The sequence below is a fragment of the Rhincodon typus genome, chromosome 2 (genome assembly GCF_021869965.1).
Source record: "Rhincodon typus isolate 14 chromosome 2, sRhiTyp1.1, whole genome shotgun sequence".
Classification (NCBI taxonomy): Eukaryota; Metazoa; Chordata; class Chondrichthyes; order Orectolobiformes; family Rhincodontidae; genus Rhincodon; species Rhincodon typus.
In genome coordinates, this window is record NC_063333.1 from 22,743,886 (window position 1) to 22,767,255 (window position 23,370).

A 23,370-nucleotide genomic window follows, 5' to 3' on the forward strand; every position below is an offset into this window, starting at 1 on the left:
GGCCTGCTGTGTTCATCCAGCTCTATACCTTGTTATCTCAGAATCGTTAAACCTGTGCAGTTTGTGGAATGGGCAGCACTGGTCGTACTAATTGTAAAGCCTAATGGGTCGGTTTGCCTTTTTAGGTATTTTAAACAAGCGGTAAATCACTTTTCGCAGCTGAATAAATACCCAATCCCTCACATAGAGGATTTATGTGCAAGGCTGGCATGGGATGCTGTCCTTCACGAGCTGGACATGAGCCATGTGCACGTGTAATTGAAGTTAGATGAGGATTTCCAGAAGTATGCTACAATTAATACCCACAAGGGTTTGTACCAATGTACGATACTGCCATTTGGGGTATCATCATCCAATGCAATTTTTCAGTGGACAATGAAGAACATTTTATAATGTCTGTCCGAGGTCGCCATTTACTTCTGATGTGCTAATAACAGAGAAGACCAATAAAGAGCACTTAGAGAACTTGGACATGGTCCTTAGATATTTCTTCCAGAAGGGAGAAGGACCAGAAGGGAAAAATGTGTGTTCTAGGCACCTCAAGTGACGTAAATAAAAAATGAAAGAACTGTGGATGCTGTAAATCAGGGGTGGCTATGGGTACCCACATGGGCCCTAGTTATGTCTGTCTCTTCATGGGGTATGTGGAACATGCCTTGTTCCAGTCCTATTCCGGCCCACATCCACAACTCTTTCTCTGATACATCGATGATATCATCGGTGCTGCTTCCTCTCTTGTCCGGAATTGGAAAACTTCGTCAATTTCGCCTCCAATTTCCACCCTGCCCTCACTTTCACCTGGTCTACCTCTGACTCCTTCCTTCCCTTCCTTGACATTTTCTGTTTCCATTTCTGGGGATAGACTGGCCACTAATATCCACTACAAACCCACTGACTCCCACAGCTACCTGGACTATAAATCCTCACACCCCACTTCCTGTAAAGACTCCATCTCATTCTCTCAGTTCCTCTGCCTCCGTCTAAATGTTCAGATGAGGCCAACTTCAACAAGGGAGCCTCCAAAATGTCCACCTTCTTCCTCAACCGAAGATTCCCCAACTTTGTGGTCGACAAGGCCCTTAACCAGGTCCGATCCATCTCCCGCACTTCCGCCCTCACCCCTTCTCTTCTCTCCCACAACAGTGATAGGGTTCCCCTTGTCCTTACCTATCACCCCACCAGCATTCACATCCAGAAGATCATCAGGTGCCATTTCCACCACTTCCAGCAAGATGTCACCACCAGACACATATTCCCCTCCCCTCCCTTGTCCGCCTTCCGCAGGGACCGTTCCCTCTGGGACACCCTGGTCCACACTCCCTTCATTCCCAAAACCCCCCCGCAGCCCTCCGCCTTCTCTCTCTTTTGGCTCTATCCTATTATTTACTCCCTACCCCATCCCCCTCCCTTTCTTTTTCTGCATATAAACTGATGTTTTCCCAGCCACCATCAGTTCTGAGGAAGGGTCACTGGACCCGAAACGTTAACTCTGTTTTTTCCTTCACAGATGCTACCAGACCTGCTCAGCTTTTCCAGCAACTTTGTTTTTGTACCTCAATTGACATACTAGGGCTACAGAGTCGACAAGACAGGTTACGCCGATTGGAAGATTAAGTGAGGGCAATCAAAGATGCCCTTGCTTCCATGTCTGTACCAGAGCTTAGTTCTTTCCTTGGGCTGGTGAATTATTACAGAAAGTTATACATAACCTGCCATCCATCCTGGCACCTTTGCATCACCTGTTACAAAAGATTCAGCCTTGGAAATGGTCATGTAGCCAAGCCACAGCTTTCAGGGAAGTGAAGAAACAGCTATCATCTTCGAAGATGTTGCCACACTATGATCACAAGTGAGATCTGGTATTGACAAGTGATACCTCCCAGTATGGCATTGGGGTAGTACTCACTCATAGGTCGGCTAATGAAGATGAACACCCAATACCATATGGATTTAAGACTTTGGCAAATACAGAGTGTAAATACATCCATACAGAGAAGGAAGGTTAGCGGTCATATTTGAAGTTAGCAAGTTCTGCCATTATCTTTATGGATGTAAATTTGTAAGAATAACAAATCACACACCCCTGCTGGGTCTACGTAAAAAGGACAAGGCCGTGTCACCCATGGCTTTCTGCTGAATTCAGTGGTGGGCTCTAATACTAAGTGCATATAATTACAAATTGGAACACTGTCAGGAGGCCAAGTAGCAAATGTGGATGCATTGAGCCACCTCCCACTGGCACATACACTACTGGTGGTACCACCATGGGAAGAGTCCATAATGGTTTTAAATTTTCTGGAGACACTTTTGTCACAACTGACAATATCAGACCTTAGTTGCAGAAAGATCCGGTCCTGGCAAAACTGACCCAGCTGGTGGTGATGGGGGAGACCAAAGGGCTGTCACAATCAGAACTGAAAACTTTTTGGACCCGGAGTGACCAGATCACAATAGAGGATGGCATAGTATTATGGGGAGCAACAGTGACTGTCCGAATAAAAGGTTGCCACCAGATACTCTCTTAACTCAGCCAGGGTCATCTAGGGGTTTCCAAAATGAAGATGTTGGCAAGAAGTTATGTCTGGTGGCCAGGATTGGATGCAGACATAGCTGTGTTGGTGGGGCAGTGCCCAGAATGCTAACAAGGACAAAAATTACTGCTAGCAGCTTCCCCACATTCATGGGAATAGTCAGGTAAACCCTTGGTTACATGTCAATTATTCAGGTCCTTTTCAGGGCCTCAATGTTCTTAGTCATTGTGGATGCCCACTCAAAATGGCTGGACGTGCATGGAGTTCATTCGTCAATCATGGGGATGACATAGAAAAACTGCACGCTTCTTATACAATATATGGATTCCCGTAGTCACAGATAATGGCCATCATTTACCAGCAGGGTATTTGAGTATTTCCTAAAGTTGAATGATATTCAACATATGAAGAGAGGTCCATACTTTGCATCATCCAATGGCCTGGCAGAAACAGCAGTCCAAACTTAGAAGGCAGATTTAAAGAAACAGCCTACAGCGTCACTAGATACCAAACTGTCCTGGCTTCTATTTGAATATAGAACTACTTCTCATGCAACTACAGAGATAGCTCCAGCAGAATTGCTAATGGGGAGAAGACTCTGCACCAGATTAAATATGATCACCCCGGACTGACCGGGTGGCAGGGGATGGTGAAATGGCATCAGGAGCACCAGTGCTGGACATAACATTCCACTAAGTGAGAGAAACAGTTTGTTTTAGGAGACAAAGTTTGGTGCAGGAATCAGAGGAATAGCCCTGCATAGGTAAGAGGTATGGTCATGTATAAAATTGAGGCAGGTGCGGCAGACCTGAACAAGCATGTAGACCATATGAAAGCTGCAAACTTGCAAACGCTGTGGGAGAAAAACATGCCCAGGTCCTCTGCAGCTTCTCCAACTGTTCTGGAATCCAAGGGTTCTTTCCCTCCGTCAGACGCTGAAGATATCTCAGAATTTGAGATTGACTTGGAGGATGTTACAGCCTCGATGTCTTTCCTGCCTGAAGAAGAGAATAAATTTCTTCTGAGATGCTCTGATGCAAGAGGTGAGCTACTGTGCACTACAGGCTATATCTGAGGCAGGGTTGGAGGAACCTGGCTCAATGCTAAAACGCCCCAGGAGGAGCTACAAAAACAAAGAACCGGCCTATGTCCTTGGACTTGGAGAGGCAAGGATGTCATGTTTGTAATGAGGCCCAATAATAATACAAAGTGCCTTTCTTTAATTAATGAAAACACTTATTTTTGCATATTATTGGGCTTTGCTTGTTACTGGTTCCCTGGCCACATGGGTGTTTTCCTGGTGGTGAAAGTATTGAATAAAGTCTTTTTGACATGGTGTCTTCACTGAGTCTCTGCACTTACACATGCACAACACAAGTGCTGTGGAGAAAAGATAAGCAGTACTGTGTAGCAGTGGTGTGGGGTCAGAGGCAAAAAAATGAACATCTTTGGAGTAATTGTAACAAGGTCAGGCAGATGGACCTCATGGAATATGAGGTCCCTGATTGGGGCTGTTAATCGGGTCCAATCATGGAGTCCGGCTGAAAGATAAAAACAGGAGTGTCAGACATGTTCAGTCTGAGAGCTGACTCTGAATCTGGGCTCTGAGGGAGCTGGATCAGTGTCATGGACTCTCCATGTGTAAATAAAGGGTGACTCGGTGATAGGATATTGGCCTTTGTGCAGTTATTTCACACTTTGTAATTTTTTTTGAAGGAAGAAGAAGGAACGTCAATTGAAAGAGTGAAAAACTGAATGCTAAATTGCTCTTCAAGAGTTAGGAGAATCAAACAATAGCCTGTTTAAGATGAGCTGTGGGATTTTTTAAATAGATTTTTATACAAAATGTATGGGAATAGGGTTGGGTGAGGAATTTGGCAATATTCAAGAAAAGGACATTAAAATTAATGCAACTGAAGTTTGAGTTAACATAGCTCAGTGGGGATAGGAAGAGTCAGTGTGAACCAGTTCAAAGCACTTGGGTTTTCGACAAAGTAAATTTAAAAAGTGACAAAATTACATCTTAATTTTTCAGCAGTATTGTGAATGAGGAAAAGGGTATGGTTGGAAAGATTATGGAGGAAGTAAGCAATATTGGTGATAGACATAATATAGACTTTAAGGCTCAGCCAAAGTTTGAAAAAGACCTTGTGGTTTTGCAACTTTGTGTTCAGCTGAGAGGTGACCTGGGACAAGATTCATAGTCAGATGATTTCAATTTTTCAAAGTTGCAGTTTGAGAAAATTTAATTGCCATTACTTGATGCCAAATTGATTGACTGACAACAAAAGAACTCTTGTGCGGTGAGGGAAGTGGTAAATAGAGAGTTGATATCATCAGTCTGTGTATATAATGTAGTGATTGGAACCAGGGCCAGATGGATCTCATTGACTATGATATCCTTGATTGAGGTTGTTAATCTGGGCCAATCAGGGACCCCTGGCTGACAGATATAAACAGGAGTCACAGAGTAATAGAGCTGTAGAGCATAGAAACAGAGCCTTTGGTCCAACTTGTCCATGCTGACCAGATAGCCTAAATTAATCTAGTCGCATTTGCCAGCGTTTAGAACATAGCACCTAGAGCAGTACAGCACAAGAACGGGCCCTTTGGCCAAGATGTTGTGCCGAACATGACACCAAATTAAACTAATTCCTTCTGCCTGCCCATCGTCCATATCTCTCCAATCCTCGCATATTCATGTGCTTGTCTAAAAGTCTCTTAAGCACCCCTATTGTATCTGCCTCCACCACCACCACCCCTGGCAGTGCATTCCAGAGTCCTACCACACTCTGTGTAAAAAAAAACTTGCCCCCAACATCTCCTTCAAACTTTTCCCCCTCTCACCTTACATATATGGCCCTTAGTATTAGACATTTCAATTCTGGGAAAAAGATTCTAACCGTCAGCACTATTTATACATTTCATAATTTTACAGACTTATATCAAGTCTCCCCTCAGCCTCTGCTGCTCCTGAGAAAACAACCAGAGTTCTTCTAGTCTCTCCTTATAGCTCATACTCTCTAATCCAAGCAACATTCAGGTAAATCTCTTCTGCACACTCTCCAAAGCCTTCACATCCTTCCTGTAATGTGGCAAGAATTGAATGCAATACTCTTTAGTGTGGCCTAACCAAAGTCTTATAAAACTGCAACATGACATCCTGACTCTTGCACTCAATTCTAATAATTCTAATAAAGGCAAGCATGCTAAATGCTTTCTTTACCAACCTGTCTACTTGTGTGGCCACTTTCAGGGAGCTATGGACTTGAATCCCAAGATCCATTTATATATCAATGCTGTTCAGGGTCCTGCCATTAACTGTATACTTTTCCTTAATATTTGATCTCCCAAAGTGCAGTACCTTACACTTACCCGGATTAAACTCCATCTGCCATTTCTCTGCTCAGATTTGCAACTGATCTATATCCTGCTGTATCCTTTGACAACCTTCTACGCTATTCATAACTCCACTGATCTTTGTATCATCTGGAAACTTACTAACCCACGCATCTACATTTTCATGCAAGACATTTGGCCCATTTCCCTCAACCCATCCTATTCATATACCCATCCAGATTCCTTTCAAATGTTGTAATTGTACCAGCCTCCACCACTTCCTCTCTCAGCTCGATCCATATATCCACCTTTCTCTGCGTGAAAAGGTTGCCCCTTAGGTCCCTTTTAAATCTTCCCCCTCTCACCTTAAACCTATGCCCTAGGATTCAGAAGGTCTCTTTAGTGTAAGGACTGGCTTTGAGCTGGCTAGTCCGAGCCCATATTCTGTGCACATGTGAATAAATGGTGACTTGGAGACGGGATACCAGTCTCTGTACATATATATACATGTCAAATTGTAAAGCTTGTTAGATGTCACATTCAGCTTTATGGCCCGAATTTTCCTCTCCCTGGAGGTGATGGCAGAGGTAGCAAAAGGAGGAAATAATTGGATAATTTTGCTTTGGAGAGGTACACTCCCCCTTTCCTCACCTCACCAATTAAGTTCTCTGTAAGAAGGCCCATTGGGGACTTTCTTGACTCTCCATTGAGTCACATCCATGAAGTGGCCATCAATTAACTGGTTAAGCGTTCAACCTGCCACCTTTCTGATTACCTCTCTTCCTGGCTGGTGGGAAAGCTGCTGTAACCATGGAGAGCTGCCTGTTAAAACCCTGTTACAGGCTACCAATTGCCCTAATCTGGGGGCAGTCTGAGGAAAGGATAGGGAGAGAAGGCAAGAGGTGGCTTCTCAAAGCTATCCCCACCCTTACCTCCACCCATTCTAACTCTCCTCTTCCCCCGCAACAAGAAGGGAAAAAAAGCCTTTCGTGCCTGAGGAGTAGGCCTCTTCCTTGGCCTCGGCTGACAGTCTTTATAGAACTTGGAAGCCAATGGCCTCTGGCTGGCAGCTTCTGGCAAACCGTGACGTCAATGTCAAGGCCTGCAACAGGCAGAGATACTTGCCGAAGGTCACCAGTTAGATCTTAGTGAGCTGGTTGGTGTCATCAGTTGGGTTTTTTCAGTTATGGGAAAGGCAAGTTAGTTGACACTTAACATATCCTTCCCAAAAAACGAAACCTGCAGTCATTGCATTTTGATTAATCTTTTGTCCTACTGTCCACCTGTCAGTTTTATCCTTCCTAAGTGGTTTATTTCCTTGAGTGTTATTTATTAATTTTGTATCTTTGATCCTCATATGTCCTGGAGCTGTTCTTGTCAAATAGCATTGCATCTCTTTATAACTCATTGGGGCATACACTTGTACAGAAAGCTTTTGAATGGCGCTTATATTTTTGACAGGGGTATAAAAAGAATTCATGTATGAATGAATCTTAGTCATGTTATAGTGTTTATTTAGAAATTTGGCTGCTGTTGCTGGCCTCCATAAATATATGCATGACTTCAATCTTCTGCTGTAACTCATAAGAACTTAAGAAACAGGAGCAGGATTGGGCCATTTACCACCTCAAGCCTGCCCTGTCATTCAATATGATCATGGTTGATCTGCCCGAGGCCTCAATCTCAGCTCACACCAGCTCCTCAGCCCTTAATCCTTAAAATTTCAATAATCTATTTACCTCCTTTTTAAATAACTTGCAGTGATCTAGCCTCCACAACTCCACAACACAATTCCAGACATTCACTACTCTTTGAGAGAAGACATTTCTTCACATCTGCAACTGTGTCCCTTAGTTCGAGATTTGCCCATTAGTTGAAACATCTCAACATCTCCCTTTCAAGCCCCTCAGAATGTTTAATGTTTCAATCAGATTACCCTTTCTTCTAAACTTTATGAATGAAGGTCTAAATTGTTTAGCTGTTCATGCTGAGACAGCCCCTTCATCCAGAGATTTGGCCTAGTGAATCTCATTTGAACTGTCTCCAGTGCCAATATAACTTTTCTCATAAAAACTGAAAGAACTGCGGATGCTGTGAATCAGGAACAAAAACAAAGTTGCTGGAAAAGCTCAGCAGGTCTGGCAGCATCTGTGAAGGATAAAACAGAGTTAACGTTTCGGGTCCGGTGACCCTTCCTCAGAACTGATGGTGGCTGGGAAAACATCAGTTTATATGCAGAAAAAAGGGAGGGGGATGGGGTAGGGAGTAAATGATAGGATAGAGCCTAAAGAGAGAGAAGAGCAGTTGGACGGACAAAGGAGTTGATAACGATCAGACTAGGAGGGTGAGTTGTTGTTAATGGGGACTATTAGTGACTAACAACAGGTGGTATGTAATGGCAGGCTATGTGGTAAGAAGGCCTGGTGTGTGGGGTAGAGGGCTGGGACATGGGAGAGTTTAGGCCCTAAAATTAATGAACTCGATATTGAATTCAGAGGACTGCAGGGTCCTCAAGCAGAAAATGAGGTGTTGTTCTCATATAGAAGCCAAAATGGCTATGAACACCCTGCTCCTAGAGCTGTCAGTCTCCTCCTATGGCAAATTGGGCTAAGACTGAGATATAGATGGAAATAAAGCAGTAAAACAGAGAAATTCTGAATTTGTCATTTTATCCTAGGGAGAAAACTTGTAAAACAAGAGAACATCTACATTCTGCTCGCAAAAAAGACCCTGAACTATCTGTTGCCTGCCACTGTAATGCACCACCCTGTTCCCTGGACAACATCTCTGTCTCAGGTTTGCTGCAGTGTTCCAGCGAACCTCAATGCAAGCTAGAAGAGCAACACCTCATTTTCTGCTTGGGGACCCTGCAGCCCTCCGGACTCAATATCGAGTTCAATAATTTTAGGGCCCAAACTTTTCCATGTCCCAGCCCCCTACCCCATACAACAGGCCTTGTTATCACATAGCCTGCCATTACACACCACCTGTTGTTAGTCACTAATAGTCCCCATTAACAACTATTCATCCTCCCAACCTGATCGTTATCAACTCCTTTGTCTGTTCAACTGCTCTTCTCTCTCTTTAGGATCTATCCTATCATTTACTCCCCACCCCATCCCCCTCCCTTTTATCTGCATATAAACTGACGTTTTCCCAGCCACCATCAGTTCTGAGGAAGGGTCACCGGACCCAAAACGTTAACTCTGTTTTATCCTTTGCAGATACTGCCAGACCTGCTTAGCTTTTCCAGCAACTTTGTTTTTGTAACTTTTCTTATATATGGGGACCTAAACTGTACCTGGCATGCCAGGTGCGGCCTCACTAAAACCCTTGTAACAAGACTTCACAATTTTTAATTTGTGGCCTCACGAAAACTCTTGGAACAAGTCTTCACAATTTTTAAACTCCAATTCCTTAGAAACAAAGACCAAAATTTTATTTGCTTTCTTAATTACTTGCTGCACCTGCATGGTGACTTTCTGTGTTTCCTGCACAAAAGCACCCGAAATCCTCTGCTGCATTTTTTGGAGGCTCCCTCCAAAATAATTTAAATTTAATCGTATTAAGTATTAAATGATATGATTGCAAAACATGATTGCTATTTTCTTTGCTTTCAAATTTAAAATCTTTTTGAATGCGCCATATTTGGATCTGTTTTTAACCAGCGCTGTGGAGAATCAAGAGCCGTAAATATAAGATGCAGTGAAAGGAAAAGGAAAAACACGAGAAACTTAATATAGGAACAGTTGAGGCTGTGATATTCGCTTCCAGTTCATATATGATACAGAAATTATGTTATGATTCAAAACTGAAGGAATTGCAGAACAGGATGTGTAAATATGGACTTGTTGGGTTGGATAGCTTGTTTTTATATGTTGTAACTTCAGTTGATGGAGTTTTCACTTCCCTTGTGTGACGTGGGCAATGATGGTAAAATTGGGGAGAAAACACAATCTCAATGTTGAGACAATGTTTTACAATTTTCTCCATAGGATAAAATGACAAATTCAGGATTTCTCTGTTGAGCATTGACTACTTTATCTCCATCTATATCTCAGTCTTAGCCCAATTTGCCATAGGAGGGGACTGTCAGCTCTAGGAGCAGAATGTTCATAGCCACTTTGGCCTCTATATGAGAAATATATTTGGCCAACAAGGGCATGGGTACTCTCAAAGCAAAGAGTTCTTAGGGTAATAATTATATAAAAGGACTCACCATAAACAGTGGGAGTCTGAAAGGTCATTGGGGCCACGAAGACAGAATCACAAAAGGGAATATGAAGGATTGGAATTATCCTGTGTCTTATACAGAGCCTGGCACTCACTTACAAGTACACAAAGTTGGGAATTGTCTTGTCAAATCAAAAATCAAGAGTGCTGTAAATGTCCGAAATGGCTGACACAGCCTCTGAAGTGGGTGAAGTAAGTTGGTATTTTTTTCCTTCTGGGGTGGACTGAAACTTTTGGAATTTCAGGTCCAGCTAGTGGCAATTGCAATAACTGTGACTGCAGTCATTCAGTAATGCCACCCTTCTGGCTACAATTTATACTTCATCGTCAGGTCATTCATTGAATGACGCCCTGAATGAGCAATACGAGTTATGGCCTCACTCAATCATGACTGATTCATTGTATGCATGAATTGCCTCCTAATCATGTCAACAAAATAAATATAATCAGACAAACTTAAAATCAGCCCCTGAGCCTTTCATATCAGAAAAAACTTGCATTACCAGGATTGGAAGACAACACTTTGCAGCTTCCACATTCACTCAGTGAGCAGTAGGTATGCAAGGACATGGTCTGTGATGTGCAAGGGTGCCTTTTCTTTGGGGAACAAAACTCTTATGTTGGCTTACTGGGAGAATTCTGCTCCCTAATGTGGGATGAAAACATTGGTTGTGCAACGTAATCTTGTCAAAACGTACATATTCTGAGCACCTCATCGAAGGAACTTTTCTTTGGGAAGCTTCCATACCACACCGTGTGAAGGCATAACATAAAGCTTAATTGTGAAGGATGTGAGGTCTCAGGATTTCCTTCAATAATGTTATGTTATCCTTCTGACCATTCCCACAGACTATCTGCTTATGCAACCGGCATGGACAGCGTGTGGCTGCAGTCCTTGTGGCCTTGGTTGAAATATAAAGACAGCATAGAAAAGGATAGTGATTTCAACATCATCAACAAGAACCTCACTGGCTCCCATGTATCCTTCAGAGGGAGAAGCAGCGGCTAAATATCAACCAGTGAGGTGGAGGAGAAGGACAAGACTCCTTACTAACTGGCTTTGCTGTCGTTTTCTTCAACTGTTTGAAAGATTGTGTAGGCGCTGAGTGAGGATGTCGCAGCACATCACCACCAAACTGTCATTTGGTGGAGAAGGACTTGTGCTCATAAAGAGAGGGTTGGGTGGTAATTCCACCTTGGGTAACTGTCAAGGTCATAACTGCCCTGAATCTTTAGCCCAGTTGCTTGTTTTAGGAAAAACTGGGGACCTGTGTGGCATCTCTTAATTCTTGATCCCTAAATGCATCCAGAATGTAATAAATGATTTTCTCCAGCTGCACATATCCTTTCCTTGTGATGTGGAGAATCATGCAACTAGGGCGGTGAGTTTCTCCACGTCACTGACTACCCCCTGCTGGAGGGTGCTATCAATTACACCCATTTCACACTGAGAGTGCCTTATCACCAACCAGGAGAGTTCATCAACAGAACAGAATTCTACTCCATAAATGTTCAACTTATTTCTAACTATTGACACCACATTTTGGAGGTGTGTTTCAAACATTCTGAGAACTGCCATGATGTGTACGTATTAGCGAACTCACAGGTAGCTGTCTCCTACCAAGGTCCTCGGGCAATGCAACAATTGTTGCTGGGAGACGAGGGCTAGACCTGCCTAACATAGCTCGTGACACCTGTATGAAACCCTCCAACTGATGCAGAATGAAGATACAACACTGTTCATGCTTCACCAGAGCTACAGTGGAACAGACCATGGCCTCTTTAAAATGAAGTTTTGATGCCTGGACTGCTTAGGTGGAGCCTTGCAGTACAGACAAAAAAGGAGTGTTGCATCGCTGTAGCATGTTGTGCATTTCACAACTGGAGCTGACAAAGTGGTGATATCCTGGATGCAGAAGCAGTGGCTGGGGTTTCTCAGCATCTTCTGAGGAAAATGAGGATTAGGATTAGGACTCTTAGACTCCTACCCAGAGGAAGTCAAAACAATGCACCATTAGGTGCAAAGAACCACATAGAACCTCGTTGAAACCTGGTTCCAGAATGATTGGGCTGGTTTTGGACTTGTGGACTCATTCTAATTATACATTTGATAGCTTCACGCATCCCTCTTTCAACTTTTTGCCTAAGTGCATGGACAATATCCAGGCCTAGTATGACAAGTGGCAAGTAATATTCAAGGCACACAAGTGCCAGACCGCCTCTAACAAGAGATTTTAACCATTGCCACTTGACAATCATTGACACTTGACATTCAATGCCATCAGTATCAGTGAATCACCCACTATCAACACCCTGGGGTTACCATTGACCAGAAACTAAACTCGACTACTCATATAATTACTGTGGCTATGAGAGCAGGTCAGAAGCTAGGAATCCTGCAGTAAGTAACCTACCTTTCCAAAGCCTGTCCATTATCTACAACACAGGAGTGTAACAACATACTGCCCACTTGGGTAAGTGTTGCTCCAACAACACTCAAACAACTTGACACTATCCGGTTCAAAGCAGCCTGCTTGATTGGCATCACATCCACAAACGTTAGGTCCCTTCTCCTCCAATGCTCAGTAGCAGCAGTGTGCACTACCTCCAAGATGTCCTGTAAAAATTCACCAAAGTTCCTTAGACCATTCTAAACTGATGACCAAAACCATCTGGAAGGAAGAGCAGCAGACTCATGGAAATACCATCAGACTCAAGTGCCCCTCCAAGCCACAATATATATATTTTTTAAAAGCACACCTTTCATATCCTTCTGACTTAGGTAAAAAGCAACAGTAAGGGTGAACTAACGTCATGTGGTGCTATTTTTGGGTAGCCCTTAATATTACAGTCAGCATATCACATCCAGGTAAAAACTGAAAGAACTATGGATGCTGTAAATCAGGAGCAAAAACAGAAGTTGCTGGCAAAGCTCAGCAGGTCTGGCAGCATCTGTGAAGAAAAATTCAGAGTTAACGTTTTGGCTCCAGTGACCCTTCCTCAGAACTGAAAGGATCACCGGACTCAAAATGTTAACTCTGGTTTTTGTTTCACAGATACTGCCAGACCTGCTGAGCTTTTCCAGCAATTTCTGTCTTTGTATCACATCCAAGTGCTTTGTAGTGATGTCTCATGATAGCCAGCAGATTGAAAAGAATGCTGAGTGATCTCCATTTGACTCCATTTGTTATCAGTACCCCTTCAATGTTCAGTGTGCACAAAGACTAAAACGTTGTTGTATAATGCTTGAGCAGCCTGTAGGACAGCACTGAATCTCCAGGAGGCAATGCTTTGTGCGGCCTTTATCGGCAGACCAAAGTGCTGGGAGGGCAAGTGAATATGTGAAATGCCCATTGTATATTTCCCAGCCTTAAATGTCACAGTACTCTCTTGAAAAGCTAATACACAGACCATAAAATGTAGGAGCAGAAGAAGGCCATTCAGCCTTTCAAGGCCCTTTTGCCATTCAGTGGTGTTCTGCTAATCCTCAATTCCACTTTCTTGCTTATGCCCATAACCCTGATTTAAAATTTGTCTACCTCCTCCTTGAGTGCACTTAACAACCCAACCTTGACAGCCCTCTGAGGTAACAATTTCCTAGGTTCATTACATTCTGAGAGAAGAAATTCCTCCTTATCTTTGTTCTAAATGGGCCACCCCTTCTCTGAGATTATGCTGTCTGGTCTGAGACTCTTCTACAGGGGTATCAACCTCTCTGCATCTACCCTGTCAAGCTCCAACAAAATATTTCGATAAGATCTGCTTTTATTCTTCTAAACTCTAATGGTAATAAACCGTTCCTACTTGATGTCTCTTCATAAGAAAATCCCTCCATACCTGACCAGTGATCCTTCACTCTACTGGATAAACTGCAACATCTTGTCTGTAGTCCTCATCAACCCCATTCAAGGATCTCTGATGTCTGAGACCATCTGCAGTGACAGATGCTTGGCGATTACAACTTCGTTAATCCTTGGGATGTCTGAAGAAGCTGCTCATTTCTCACAGGGGTGTGACTTAACCAGGTCTGGTAGTGAAAATGACCTTCAAGCAGACATTTTAAAAGGACAATCGAGAGTATATTTATAGAAGTCCAACGTTTTTTACAATATGTGTTACCCTGACCACCCATGTGACCTCAGTATATTTGTTATCTTCCTGTCCATCCCCTTACATGTAGATGTGGCAACAGTGGAGGGAACCTGTAGTTGACCTTGTTGTCCTGGAATATTTGGGTGGTCACCCCTGGGCTGTGATGCTGAAAGTGCCCTGCCCAGATGCAGGCTCATCATCTACTTTTTGGATTGTAGGCTTTGGGATTACAGGCATGGGGCAACTTAAGAACCCTGGCACCTCTGAAGTGTCCTGAGAGGAAATTTCAGGGGGTCCTGTTTGTGGCTTCTCCTTTCTATGGGTGCCTGCTGGAACCACCCTGTTTCCCTGCAGTGAAGTAGAGGTCCCTCATCTTCTTACCTTGCCATTGATGCTATGAGAGTGCTGGACCCGAGTCTCCATGACGGTTGCCAACCTCTCCAGAGAGACAGCCGGATGTACCCATGCCAGAGCCTATGGTCTGTTGATAACACTGGTGGACTGACCCATTCATCTTACTGACTACCTGTTGTTCCTGTCTGAGCATTTTGGCAAAGTCATTAATGGGTGAGACCATGTAATCATCTGCCTGGGACTAAGCAAGTACCAATGATTTTGGTAGTTCTTCGAATGCTAGAGACTTGGGGAGTTTCTTCTTTGACCAGCACGAAGACACGTAATGGACTATAAAAGCAAAGGTGGTTGAGTTATCAGAAGAATTTTGGATCTGCCAGATTTGTTTGAAATGGAAACCAAAGATGACAGTTGCAATACCATAAAGAGCAACTATTATAATGCTGGACTTTTTGTTTCTTTTTCCAAAGAATTTATACTCAAGAATTTGTACCAAGGCACCTTTGTACCTAAGATGGTACCGTAAGTGGAGACTTGTAAACTTTTCACTGTACTTGTGAGGACATGTGACGACAAAGCTAATTCATTTCAATTCAATTCAATGTTGAAGAACTGCTCATCAGATTGTACTTCTAACTGTAATCTGTAAAGAGGATCCAGTGAGGTGGAAGTTTCTGATCTGATGAGAGGTGCAGGTGAACACTAATGGCTTCTACCTCTGAGATGGATCTGAGGGTCTTCAGCACAGGCTATTTTGTGACGGAGGTTTGCTGTATGCAGCTAATTTAGTTCTGAAAAAGAGTCATACTGATCTCAACGTTTACTCTGATTTTCTCTCTCTCCACATACTGCATTTTGTTTTTAATCAAAGCCGGTCTGATTTATTTTTTGGTTGGTGGTCTTGGGATGGGTTTTGCCTCTTGACCCCAGTGGCAACGGAAGTGTCAGAGTATAAAGTGAGATGATGAATGAACGTAGTGACCCATTCTACACTGTTGTCAGTTATGTTACAATGTATTAATGGTCCAAGAGCAGGTCATTCTGGTAACAAGTCTATGTTGCACATGAACCTCCTTCTACCCTCCTTGTATCTTTATGAACATGTCTTTCTACTTTGTTTTTCCTTTGTTCTTTTTGAGCTTTTCATGGAACATATTTATGAAGTTTGTCTCAATCATTACTTGTAGTAATGAGTTCTGTTCTAACCACTCTTTGGTTTGAGAAACTATCTTGTATTTATGGCTCTGAGCTCTAGTCTTACTCAAAAGTGGAAGTATCTTCTCTGACTGACTATTAAACAGTTTCATAATTGAAAAAAAACTTTTATCTGGTCATGCATCAGCTTTCTGTCTTCTATGGACAAGACTATCTGTTCAAGAACGAAAATAGGGATAATCCAGGAAACTATAGACTGATGAGTCTCACATAGGTGGTTGGGAAACTATTGGAGAGAATTCTTAGGGATAGGATTGACACACATTTGCAAAAATATGACCTAATTAGGGACAGTCAACATGGCTTTAGACGGGGCAGATCATGTCTTATTAACTTGATTGAAATTTTAAGGGGTTACTGAAGGTGATTGAAGAGGGTAGGGCAATGGATGTTGTCTGCACGGATTTTAGTAAGGCTTTTGACAAGGTCACTTATGCTAGGCTCATCCAGAAGCTTAAGACATGGGATCCATGGTGACTTGGCCGCTTGGATAGGGTGGTAAAGAAGGCACATAGCATGCTTGTGTTTATTGGTCAGGGAATTGAGTACAAGAGGCAGAATGTCATGTTGCAGTTTTATAAGACTTTGGTTAGGCCACACTTAAGAATATTGCATTCAATTATGATTGCCACATTACAGGAAGGACGTGGAGGCTTTGGAGAGTGTGCAGAAGAGATTTACCTGAATGTTGCTTGGATTAGAGGGTATAAGCTATGAGAAGAGACTAGAAAAACTCTGGTTGTTTTCTCAGGAGCGGCAGAGGCTGAGGGGAGACTTGATATAAGTCTGTAAAATTATGAAATGCATAGATAGGGCTGACGGTCAGAATCTTTTTCCTGGAGTTGAAATGTCTAATACTAAGGGCCATACATTTAATGCGAGAGGGGGAAAGTTCAAAGGAGATGTGAGGGGCAAGTTTTTTACACAGATAGTGGTAAGAGTCTGGAACGCACTGCCAGGGGTGGTGGTGGAGGCAGATACAATAGGGCGTTTAAGGGACTTTTAAATAAGCACATGAATATGCAAGGAATGGAGGGATATGAACCCAAGGGCAGGCAGAAGGGAGTTTAATTTGGCATCATGTTCGGCACAGCATCACAGGATGATCTTATCGGTTTGCTGTATTTGTGTCAAAGCATCCAAAACACCTGTATAATTCAGGCTTAGATTCTCAAAGTCCTCTTTTTTGTGGAATCTAAATGTAATTTTATTTGCTTAATGAATACAGTTTGTGCAGTAGAACTCTGCTCATCTAAAAACCTATTTGAAGAAACAAATGAACAAAATGTCACATAATAGAGATTTTAAAAAAATCTCCAGAATGGAACTCTGGGCTGGACAGAATGTAGGCCACCTCCCATCCTCACTCCGCCCCACTGACTTCATTCCCATAATCATAGCAGACCAATGGATCTACTTGTGTGGCCCAACAAAAGCCCAATGGTTAACATAACTCTTCCACTTTTCAATTCCTTACTTCCAGAAATAAAACGCAATGCCCGGTTTAGTTTTTTTTACCAACTGTTAATGTTTATAGTGGAACTTGCAGTGATTAGTGCAGGGGTGGGGAACCTTTTTGCATTTGAAGGCCATATTTTATTTAATCGAGATCCAATTAGGCCACATGTTGAGAATTTAACATACACAACAAAATGTCATATTTTTGTTGACACATTTGCTAAATTTAATTATATGAGAAATTCAAACAAAATAAAAATTCAGCAAAGACACATTTACTTGTTTGGCAAAGTTGGCAATAGAACTAATAATAAGTGAAAAGCTTAGACAACAAACCATTTAATGACTTTTTTGTAATTGCTTTTTGCAAGATAAGTATCGGATATTTGGTTATCGTTGACTGTAGCTTTAATTGGTCCTCCAGGTGAATATCCGTCATCTAAGATTTCAATAGCGTTTTAATTTGTGTCACACATGAACATGTTGATTCAAAACAGTAGGTTGTGCCAAAACAAGACAGCATTTGACGAGCATTTTGATGTAGATGTGGGTAGTCAACAGCATTTTTCCATATTTCAGTGCGGTCCTTGTTAGCATCAAATAGAGACTTCAGAATATTATCTCCTGAGAGCTCAATCAATTCCATGTGTAAGTCAACAGGTACTTTGGAGACATCAACCAGGTGTGGTTGAAAAGCTAATTTCAGTTTGAGATCGTGTTTCTCAAAATCTGCAAGCCTTTCATTGTATTCTTCAATCAGGGAGTCTAGAACAGTATGTATTCTTTCACGTCACATTTCTTTAATGATTCACTTGTATCCTGTTCATTAATTACCTTTGCCAGTTCAGGAAAGTGTTCAGCTGAAAGTTCCGATCGGGTAAGGAGAGTTTTGAAAAAAGTCAGCTTTTTCTGAAATGCCTGGATTTTTAGCCACATAACATGCATAGATTTAGTTGTACCTTGTAGGAAGATGTTCAGATCATTTTGCTTTGACCTTATATTACACAAAAATGCAGTATTTCTGCAGAAATCTTCTTTTGACAATTCACATGGTTCATTCAGTTCCTCAAAAAAATGATGTGATTTGTTTTCGCAAAGATAAAAGTTTTACAAGTATTTGTCTTTGTGACAACCAGCGCACTTTAGAATGATATGGCAGATCCACACTGAATGTTTCACCATCAAGCTGAAGCATGTTGCAAAATTGGCAATGCTTTGATGCATTTGCTTGAATGTAGTTAACATTACCTATAACTTTACTTAATATGTCACTTAAAACAGGGGGAGGTGATGATCAAGTGGTGTTATCGCTGGACTGTTAACCCAGAGACCCAGATAATGTTCTGGGGACCCAGGTTCAAATCCTGCCATGGCAAATGGTGGAATTTGAATTCAATAAAAATCTGGAATTAAGAATCTAATGATGACCATGAATCCATTGCCAATTGTTGGAAAAACCCATCTGATTCACTAATGTCCTTTAGGGAAGGAAACTGCCATCCTTACCTGGTCTGGCCTACATGTGACTCCAGGCCCACAGCAATGTGGTTGACCCTTAACTGCTCTCTGGACAATTAATGATGGGCAATAAATGCTGCCTAGTTAGCGACGCCCTCACCGTGTGAATAAAAAAAGGAGAACGGTAGATTTGGCACAGAGATTCTACTGATGCAAAAGACAATGAAAGGAAATCAAAGTATCGGGATCTGGCAATTCTTTTGTATTAACGCAACAAATCCTTCACGTTTTCTTCTCATGGAAGGTGCACCGCCTGTGCATACACTTACTAAATTACGTAAATTCAGTTTTGCTTTCCATGGCAAAGCCAGTAACTCCTCAAGGCAATGAAAATCCACAGTTATAAAACAAATAAAAAATAACACCTGTGCTGAGTCAGTAATGTCAGTGGATTCATCCAAGGCAATTGAATAATAAATTCTTTGCTTTGGCATATTGTATGAAGTCGTTCTGTTACATTGACAGCTAATTCGTGTTGCCGATCAGTTATGGTCCTTCTTGAAAGAGGTAGTTGTTTGAACTTATTAACCTTATCTGAATTTAAACACCCTACAACTTCAACAATGCATTCTTTTATATTTTCCACATCACTAAACGCCTTACCTCTTCTTCCAAGTATATATGCTACTTGTTGCTTCAGCGATGCCAGTCCCTAGTCCTGACATAATTTTAAATACTTGCTGCTGCTTTTGGTCTTTTGTTTTTGTAAGTGCAGACTTTCGGGTTTCTCCTTCCAGTTTAGCATATTTGTCGTCCTTATGAGTTGCATAATGCTGATCTGCATTGTATTTCTTCACTGTTGCAATTATGGCGTTGAGAGTAAACACATCATTTTATCTTTCACAGCAGCTATGTAATACTGCAATTACCATTCTTCATTGAATAGTCTGTTCTCTTCCTTTAATGTTCTCTTCTTAGTTTTTGACATGACTGAGTTACCAGTAAAAATTTAAATGGTACACAGATTTGAAAAGGTGGATTTAGTATTTGCGGACAAGTAGGCAGAAGGCAACAACTAGTACCCCAAAAGGCCGCATGCAGCTTAAGGCTGCAGGTTCCCCACCCCTGGATTAGTGTAATCGAATTCTAAGATTCTGTTGTTCGATTGCCGGGGGGCAGGGATAGAAATCATAGACCCTGGTGCTGCTTTCGGCCCAAGGTCCCCACCCCTACCCTGACCTATGCACAATGGGTCCCTGGGAGCCCTGGACTGTAGTTATTGGGGGTGATGTGCCACCCTGTCCCAGGCCCTGCTTCTGCATCACCTAGACATGCAGCTTCCCAGTAATGATTGACCTCCCTGTTCTTCCAACCAAGATATAACATCTCACATTTATATGTGTTGAAGTTCATTTGCCAATTATTTGTCCATTCTGCAAGCTTATTAATGTCCTCCTGTAATTTGTTGCAGTCCTTCTCAGTATTGACTATCTCATTAATGAAGCAGCTGAAGAAATTTGAGCTTGGGACAATGCCCTGTGGAACTCCTACAACAATGTCCAGGGGCTGAGATGATTGGCCTCTAACAACCACAACCATCTTTTTTTGTGCCAGGTATGACTCCATCTTGGAGAATTTTCCCCATACCCAATTTACTTCAGTTTTACTAGGGTGCCTCGATCCCTTAGTTCTTCAAATGCTGCCTTTATATCAAAGGCGTTTGCTCTCTATGTTCCCTCTAAGCTCTGCTGCCAGCCATTTTGAGGGTTTATGCACACCCATCAGCATGCAGATGCATTTACTTCCTTTTTCAGAAGCTTTTGCTGTGCACAAACCACATAAGCCTGCTCACAAGCAGAAAAATTAGAGGGAATGTAGATCTTTCCCACCTCCCACTCTAGAATTTCCCTTTAATGCTCATAGGGTCATAGAGTTAAACAACACGAGTTTTGAAACTGATTGATCAGAGTGAACTTGGGAGTAACGGGCAGCTTATCGTGATTAAGTGCCTCTGCATAGCAGTAGTAATGATTTCTTTCATCATTTTGCTAATAATCGGGTTATGTTTATAGAGCAGTAATTGTTTAAATTTGTCCTGCGTTTTTTGGATAAGAAATATGCAGGTATTTTGCCACCTTGCAGAACAGATGCAACAATTGCAGCTGTAGTAAAACAGCTTGGTTAGGGTTCTGGTATGTTCTGTAGTGCAGACCATCAGCAACACAGCCAGGTTGCTGTCAGAGCCAGTTGCTTTTGCTGTCTCCACAGCGCAGCTTTATGACACTAACAAAATTGGCTGAAGACTGGCATTTGTGATGCAGACTTAGGCACTGACAGAGACAGAGCTTACATTTGCATTTCTGGTTAAGAATGCTTGCAAGCTTTATGTTTTAGCCTAAGTGCTAGTCTGTGGTATTACTGAAGATAGCGTTAGTCATGGAGCAGCTGCCTCTTGTTTGTTGCTTATTGTCTACTGCCAGTCATATTTGGGCTAGCTTTCGAGTTTTTACTCGATCCTTTTTTTTGAGATTGTTTAGCTCTATATATGCCATGCTGATTTTGCTGTTCAACATACAAACAATTTTGCCTTGTAGTTTCGCCAAAATTAGTGCCTTCTTTTCTGGTGTGACTGCTATACCTGGTATGCTCTTCGTTAAACCAGGATTCGTTCTGTAATTTAGTGATGCAGGACCGAGTTTACAGATTAATTTTTGAACAACACCTGCCAAATTCATGACCTCTGTTTGATCTCTTCTTTAACTGTTCCAAGTTAGCATTCTGGCTAGCACATCGCATGATAACAACATCCTCAGTCTGAAGACAAATCTTAGCCCTCACAAGGATTGTGTGGTGATCGTTCCTACCTGTGCTGCTATGGCCAACTGCATTTATGACAAGCACGTTGATTGGACCAGGGTCAGGAGTAATGTACCTTTATGTTGTATCTCTCAGCTCCTGCCTTAAGGTCAGTCTGGCAGTGGTGTGCTTCAGGACTCAGCCAGCTAAGTTTGAAGACTTATAAAGTGTGAGCTATCATTATGAGAAATATGTAACCTATGAGGTTGACCAATGCTCCAAGGATTGCCCAATTCACAAGTGACACAATCAGTCCCAGAACAATATATATAATCACAGATTAGTGCTGGTCATAATATACACCCAGTTTTTGTAGTTGCAGTGAGGCCAAGGGTCTAGGCCCGAAACGTCAGCCTTCCTGCTCCTATGATGCTGCTTGGCCTGCTGTGTTCATCCAGCTCTACACCCTGTTATCTCAGATTCCCCAGCATCTGCTGTTCCTACTATCTCTGATACAAAGTTGCCAGTGTTAGCTTCCATTACAATTGTGAAACTTGATGTGAAATTGGTCAGGCAGTAAAAACACTTAGAAAATGTTATGCCAAGTCAAATGAGGTGTGACGGGTTTTTAATAGCAAGCTAAGTTTACAATTGTTTTTTAACAATCCCTTTGGACCTGGAAAACTAAGTTTATATATATGAAATGTCACAGCGCATTTTTTAAAAAAATGTAAGTTTTTCTGAAATTAGTATCTGGGAAGGTAAAATCCACATCATAGAGATCACAAGAACTTTTTTGACAGCTTTCTTTAAGATTAGTGGTGACCAATGTCAATTTTCTTTATTCTTTCTTTGGATGTGGACGTCATTGCTCGGCTAGCATTGTTACCCATCCATAGTTATCTCTTGAATCAAGAGACTTGATTGTCGTGTCTGCTGAATGTGAAGCCTGGATAGTCTTAAACATTTCATGGATTTTATCCCAATGGAGAAGACAGTTGACTGTAAGGCATCTGATTCTGGCAAAATGTGTTTAAGCTCTGTAATAATTTCAGTGCAAAATCTGCGCAGGAATTTCCTTTGTGATTTCCCAATCAGGTAATATAACTTCGGCAAACAGTTGGCAGAAACCTTATTTACGTGTGTATCTGGGGCAATGTGTATCTTTAGCTCAAGGGGTGTCTCTGACTAATTTTCCATTGTTAGTCTTTTCAGACCCGGGACTAAATACCAGACTTTTTAAAAAAAATGTAGTCTGAAAGCATTTTTAAGTGTTTTGGTGTTGCTCTCTATCACCCACCCTTAAATGCTGCAAGCTTTGGTGATGACTAGTTTTGTAGAGCTAAAAATTAATGCAGTACTTTTACTATCTCACATGAAGTTTGGTGATTTATTATATGATTTAAAAAAAACACCCCAATAGAATGAAGCTCATTGTAAAATGTATTAACTTGCAGAAATTTAAAGGGGAATCGTATAACGGATCTGATTCCAGAAACTTTTGAAGGTCTCTCACATTTGAAATACTTGTAAGTTTCAAACTTTACTTGCTGCTTTGATATTTTATGGCTTTTGCTTCTCAGCTTTGTGTGTTGCTTAAATCTGCTTATTAAGTATCTTATTGTTACCTCATTGTTGAACCTCATAGTGGAGTGGAGGTGGTGGAATAAACTACTTTGTTAAAACCTCTAGTCAGTTATCAGTTGGCACAATAAACAGTGCTTGAGCAAGTGCTGTCTGAGGTTGCTGATTTCATAGTTGAAAGAACAAAGAAAATTACAGTACAGGAACAGGCCCTTTGGCCCTCCAAGCCTCCACCGACATGCTGACATGTGACCTGATATAAATCCAGTGCAGGCTGGTGGTTGACACGGGCTAAAAATGAAAGAGGTTG

At 41.9% G+C, this 23,370-nt stretch overlaps 1 protein-coding gene across 2 annotated transcripts in view; it reads left to right on the forward strand.

The window, feature by feature from the left end:
* Window positions 1-23,370, forward strand: part of LOC109931665 (leucine-rich repeat-containing protein let-4-like) — a 123,611-nt gene that overhangs the window by 16,676 nt on the left and 83,565 nt on the right. Inside the window, exon 3 of one of the 2 annotated variants that reach the window (XM_048607350.1) lies at window positions 22,934-23,005. In XM_048607350.1, coding sequence (XP_048463307.1) covers window positions 22,934-23,005 — 72 coding nt within the window. Of the gene's footprint in view, window positions 1-10,952; window positions 11,305-22,933; window positions 23,006-23,370 lie in introns of those variants that run through there. The other variant, XM_048607356.1, reaches the window with a different exon arrangement.